Below are 6,000 nucleotides of genomic sequence, written 5' to 3'. Positions count from 1 at the left end.
TCTCAAGCTGGAATTACGTATAGTCATAACTTAATTGTAGATAACTATAATCAAGTTATAGATATCTTGAAATGAATTTTAATTAGTGATATCTCAAATTGGAGATATGTTTAACTTCCATTCTGCCTAGTCAAAATGTAATTACAGATACCTTGAATTAGAGTTTTGACTAGTCAAAATGACGTTATAGATATCTTGAATGACAATTCTGAATGGTCACAATGTAATTACGACTAGTCAAAATGCAGTTGTAGATATTAGTCCATGGGCAAGACCGGATATCAGTACCACTCAAGGTGACAAAACTTGCTTATAATCTTTGAAAATATCTATGTCTGTAGATGATATTTTGGTATGATAACCCTTCCTGAGTGGCAGCTGTATCATAATTATCATGAAGTTCAGAAAATTACATTTTAGATGCTGCTGCATATCCTGGTTTAGACTCATGTACAGGAAATCTGTCAATGTTTCACAATATTGTCTTTGGTATCATTTTAAGCATTCATTCAAGCTAAGATGTGAATCTTTCTGACCAACATAGAGTTCACTGCAGCTCTTTAAACTCTAAACAACACACATTTTTACACAATTTTTGCCTAAATGATATAGTATTTTTTATCCCTGTGTCAACTAGGAACAGAGACACAAAATACAAAAAATTGAATACTCACAGGACCATAAGGATTCTGGAAATGTATCACATCTTAGCTTGAATGAATGCTTAAAAGGTCCCCTTTAAAATGATACCAAAGACAATATTGTGAAACATTGACAGATATCCTGTACATGAGTCTAAACCAGGATATGCAGCAGCATCTAAAATGTAATTTTCTGAAGGGGCGGGTAACTTCATGAGCTGATAACTATGATCCAGCTGCCACTCAGAAAGGGTTATCGTATCAAAATATCATCTAGAATTAGAATTAGAATGTCTTTATTGTCATTTGTACAGGTACAACGAAATTGGATGCTATCTTTAAGGTGCATGGTTTTAAAAAAATAGACAGAGGTGTCAAGTAACGAAGTACAAAAACTTTGTTACCTTACTTAAGTAGAAATTTTGGTTATTTATACTTCACTGGAGTAATTATTTTTCAGACGACTTTTTACTTTTACTCCTTACATTTTCACGCAATTATCTGTACTTTTTACTCCTTACATTTTAAAAACAGCCTTGTTACTCTATTTCATTTCTGCCTTTAAAAAAAAACTATCCAGTTAAATTGCTCCATCCGGATAGAGTGAATTTGGTTGTGGTTGTTTCAGATGTTCTTGTCCAGTTTTGTTCTTACATCCGTTCCCTCAGATTCCTGCAACTAAACTTGGATGTACATTCCAATAAAGGTTAGGATAAATGATAACATGCCTCTGAAGTTTGACTTTTTGCACCATTACAATACTTATAGGTAACTAGTCATCATATCTGCTGCTCTCTGAAACACATGTTAATGCTCAATAGTACACATATATGGTTCTTTAATATATTTGCATTATACTAAGATGCATTCATTTTCAATGGCTTTTCCCCCCCTTACATTACGTTTACTTTTATACTTTAGGTAGTTTTGAAACCAGTACTTTTATACTTTTACTTGAGTAAAAAACTTGAGTTGATACTTCAACTTCTACAGGAGTATTTTTAAACTCTAGTATCTATACTTCTACCTGAGTAATGCATGTGCATACTTTTGACACCTCTGTTAAATGTTAAAGGGTTTCCATCCTCACCTCCTCCTGGTACAGCAGCGGAACGATGGAGTCGCTGACCAGCAGCTGCCCGGACAGTTCCAGACGGAGGCGCCGCAGCGCGGCCCGGTGCGCGGGCTCCATCTGCACCAACTAACCCCTAACTAACCCCTAACTAACCACTAACCAACTAACCAACCACTAACCGACCAACCAGGTTATAACTGCAGAGTCTCAGCTGCTGCCCGCCATAACAAACCAGTCGGTCTTGTTATTGTGCTCGACTAGAAACAGGGAAGCGGAACCAATCACACGGACTCCTACAACCGTTTCGGGTTTAAAACCTCCAACTGAACATTTTTTAAATTTTTTTTATTATCTTTTTATTTAGAACAGCTGGTTTCCATCTTACAATTAGAAACAATAACAGAAAATAAAAAACAGAACTTGGGAGCGCACCCATGTTTACAATCATTGCATAACATAAAAAAGTAGTTCACATGAATGAATGAATGAATGAATGAATGAATGAATGAATGAATGAATGAATGAATGAATGAATGAATGAATGAATGAATGAATGAATGAATGAATCTTTATTTCGGCTTGTACACACTTTTTTACAAAACAAGATGAAAAGGTAAAATAAAAAATTCTTTTGCCTAAAAGGTGTAGGCTGAAGCCGTAGCTTATTCCCTTTTTATCTTGTGATCAGCTTAAATATGAGACATTAGCATTAATCCGTGGAAACAAACAATACATAAAGAAGACAAAAATAAAATATAAAATTGACGTTTCACATTCTAGAAAGTTTTTGATAATATACTTTATAATTATAGTGTTTTATATTTATTTACAGTATTTTCTTTAAACATTTCCTTAAACTTGTAGATGGAACTGCACATTTTTAGGTCGTTGTCACAACTATTCCATATTTCTCTTGCCTTACATGATGTACATCTCTTTTTAATATTAGTTCTTGCTGTCGTCATCTCAAACATGAGTTTCCCCCTCAGGTCATAGCAGGTTTCTTTTATTTGGAACAAATCCTGAACAGTTTTCCGCTCTACTATATCATGGAATTTTAGAGTATTATATTTAATAAAGAGATTATTTGTTGGTTTATAATAGTCAGATCTATTAATGATCCTTAAAGCTCTTTTCTGTAACAGGATAATAGGGTTTGTATTTGTTTTATAGGTGTTACCCCATACCTCCACACAAAAGTAATGTATGGAACTATGAGTGAGTTATACATCAAAAACTGTGCTCTTTGACAGAAAAAATAATTTGTTTTATTTAATATTGCTAGGGTTTTAGACATTTTTGTCCAATCACACGACTCCTACAACCGTTTCGGGTTTAAAACCTCCAACTGAACATTTAAAAAAAAAAAAATGTATTCTCTTTTTATTTAGAACAGCTGGTTTCCATCTTACAATTAGAAACAATAACAGAAAATAAAAAACAGAACTAGGGAGCACACCCATGTTTACAATCATTGCATCACATAAAAAGGTAGTTCACATGAAATCAGATGGGATTGGTTTCACATACTCAGTCCATTTGGACCAGATCTTATAAAAGTTTTCTTTGTCAACCTTGAGGGAGAAAGAGATCTTCTCCATAACATAGATCTCGTAGATGATTTCAATCCATTCGTCAATAGTGGGGGATCCACTTTTAACCATTTCCGTAACACATTTCTTACGGGCTGCCAACAGTATAGTATAGTCAGTACTCGAGTTGTAAAAAAAAAATCAGGGGGGATGGTGGATTTTATCATATGGGGACAGATCATTTGTGCTGATTAAAAATAATATAATATATTACAAATAATAGCACTGACCAAAACACCGGGAATGACATAGCAGCAGTTAAATGCAGCCTTCTGTAAGCTTTAAATATCCACTGGGCTTACATCAAATACATCAAAACACAACAATAAAAAACACTTTTCTGAACTTATCAATATGACTCTGTCCTTCACAGGATAAGTAAAATGGATCACTGCAAAAACTCTAAATCTTAACAAGAATATTTGTCTTATTTCTAGTTAAAATGTCTCATTTTAGTAAAAAAATCTCATTACACTTAAAACAAGACTCATCACTGGAAAAAACAACATTTTTTCCCTGTTTCAAGTAGATTTTCACTTGAAATAAGTAGAAAAATCTGCCAGTGGAACAAGATTTTTTTACTTGTAATAAGACAAGATAAATCTTGTCCCACTGGCAGATTTTCCTACTTATTTCAAGTGGAAAATTTACTTGAAACAGGTGAAAATTGTAAATAAATTATTTTTCTGGAGTTATTTTTCTGACCGTTTTTATTTCAGGGGGGGATGATTTTGACCGTTTTTATTTCAGGGGGGGATGATTTTGACCGTTTTTATTTCAGGGGGGGATGCCATCCCCCCTCACCCCTCTCAACTCCAGTACTGAGTATAGTCAACAGTTTTTTGTATTTTACATTCCATGTTTCAAACGTTATGTCTCCCAAAAATATTGTTTCACAATTCAATGGCATGGTCACATTAAATATATTTTCAACATCCTTCTGTATCTCTTCCCAAAAAGGTCTTATTGCTTGGCAGTCCCAAAAAATATGAAAGTGGTTAGCTCCTTTAGACCCACATAGTCTCCAACAGGCATCCCCGCTGCCCTGATATCCTTTTTGAATGGGTGTGATAAAAAACCTTGTTACACTTTTCCAGCAGAACTCCATGTATTTGACCCGGTTGAGACCCATAGTTGGCATATTTTCTCCCAGCTTTCCTGTATGATTATTACCCTTATTTACTTTTCCCATTTCTTTTTATGTATTCTGTATTATCTTGTTTGGAAAGTTGTATGGTCTTATATAGTTTGGAGATCATTTTATTACTTGATTCAGACTTAGTTAATGATAAAAAGACCTCCATGAACCCCCAACTGAACATTTTTATATAAGCAAACGATTATATTTATAGATTAACCACCGTCTTCATTTCAACATACATTTTAAAGATTTAAAAACTTTTTTTTAAAGAAACAAGTACCTTTGTTTGGGACTATATTTGCGCAGAGGGATATTGTACCGTGACAAACCTCTTATTAAAGTTTTTTTTTTTTTTTTTTTTTTTTTTTTTTAACCAGAAGAAATTAAGAGGAAAGATACTCACTTGTTTTTAGTTTTAAGAGTAGTATTAATTAAACAAATTACAAGAAATTAGTTAAAGGATGATAATTTAATTAATTCTAAATGGAAGGATCTTGTAAATGACATATATGGAATGGAAAAAATAACGAGACTTGGAAATCAAGTTTATATTTTTGAAGAAAGATGGGAAAAATGTGTGAGGTACACAACAAACTATAGCCCTAATGACCCATAACATGATTTTTGTGTCTGTTTTGTCTACGAATATGTCTATACTTCTGTGTAGTGTATATAAGGAATCCTCTGAATGAAATCTTATATGTATTGACAAAGTGATATATGTCAGGGGACAAAGTGTATAATGTTTTTAATTTTGTTTGATTTTTTTGTGTGTGTGTGTGTGTGTGTGTGTGTGTGTGTGTGTGTGTGTGTGTGTGTGTGTGTGTGTGTGTGTGTGTGTGTGTGTGTGTGTGTTTTGTTGTTTATTTTATTCTGTTGTCCTTTTATTTTCTAAAAAATGCAAATAAAAAAAAAGTTAATATTTTTGTTTTTATTTTATTAACAAATGTTCGCCAAATTAATGATGACTAAAAATGTTTAAAGTTGGCTAAATAAAAACAATTAATTTATCAGAATCAGATTGAAATAAGTTTATTGCCAAGTAGTTTAACACACACAAGGAATTTGTTGTGGTGATTGGTGCAATACAAAAGACCAAATAATATTAAAGGAAATATATATATATATATATATATATATATATATATTAAATCAAAAAATGTACAACAAGTTGGTTCTAAAGTGCCGGATTAATGAGTCTGTAGGATTAGGGTTAGGGTTAATGTACATGAGCTGACCTGGGATGTGCGTCAATGTGACGCATAAGATCAGGAGTGGAGTCTTTATGTTAATGTAATGTAGAGTGGGGGGAGAGGGGACGTTATATAAAACGTTTTAAACGCAAAAATAATCACATTTCTAAGAAAAACTTTAAAGGCAGCATGTTATGAGAATATTACTTTTCTGCTCTGCAGAAATTAACTTTCGTTTCTAACCTGTAAGTGAAATTAGAACTGAATAATGTAATGTTGGTGCCCCTTTTTTCTTCTTTGGTATGATTTACTTATTTTAGCCTTAGTGTATTTGATTTATTGTTGGTATTTATGTCTA

General features: G+C 32.9%; 1 protein-coding gene across 1 annotated transcript in view; it reads right to left on the bottom strand.

Moving 5' to 3' along the window:
* Window positions 1–1,942, bottom strand: part of LOC133424119 (death domain-containing protein CRADD-like) — an 8,222-nt gene extending 6,280 nt beyond the window's left edge. Inside the window, exon 1 of the mRNA XM_061714550.1 lies at window positions 1,732–1,942. Coding sequence (XP_061570534.1) covers window positions 1,732–1,833 — 102 coding nt within the window. The 5' untranslated portion in view covers window positions 1,834–1,942. The remainder of the gene's footprint in view (window positions 1–1,731) is intronic.
* Between the last annotated feature and the right edge of the window lie 4,058 nt (window positions 1,943–6,000).

Source organism: Cololabis saira, chromosome 23, assembly GCF_033807715.1.
Source record: "Cololabis saira isolate AMF1-May2022 chromosome 23, fColSai1.1, whole genome shotgun sequence".
NCBI lineage: Eukaryota > Metazoa > Chordata > Actinopteri > Beloniformes > Belonidae > Cololabis > Cololabis saira.
Note: the sequence above shows the minus strand (reverse complement) of the source record. Positions and strands in the feature narration are given on the sequence as shown.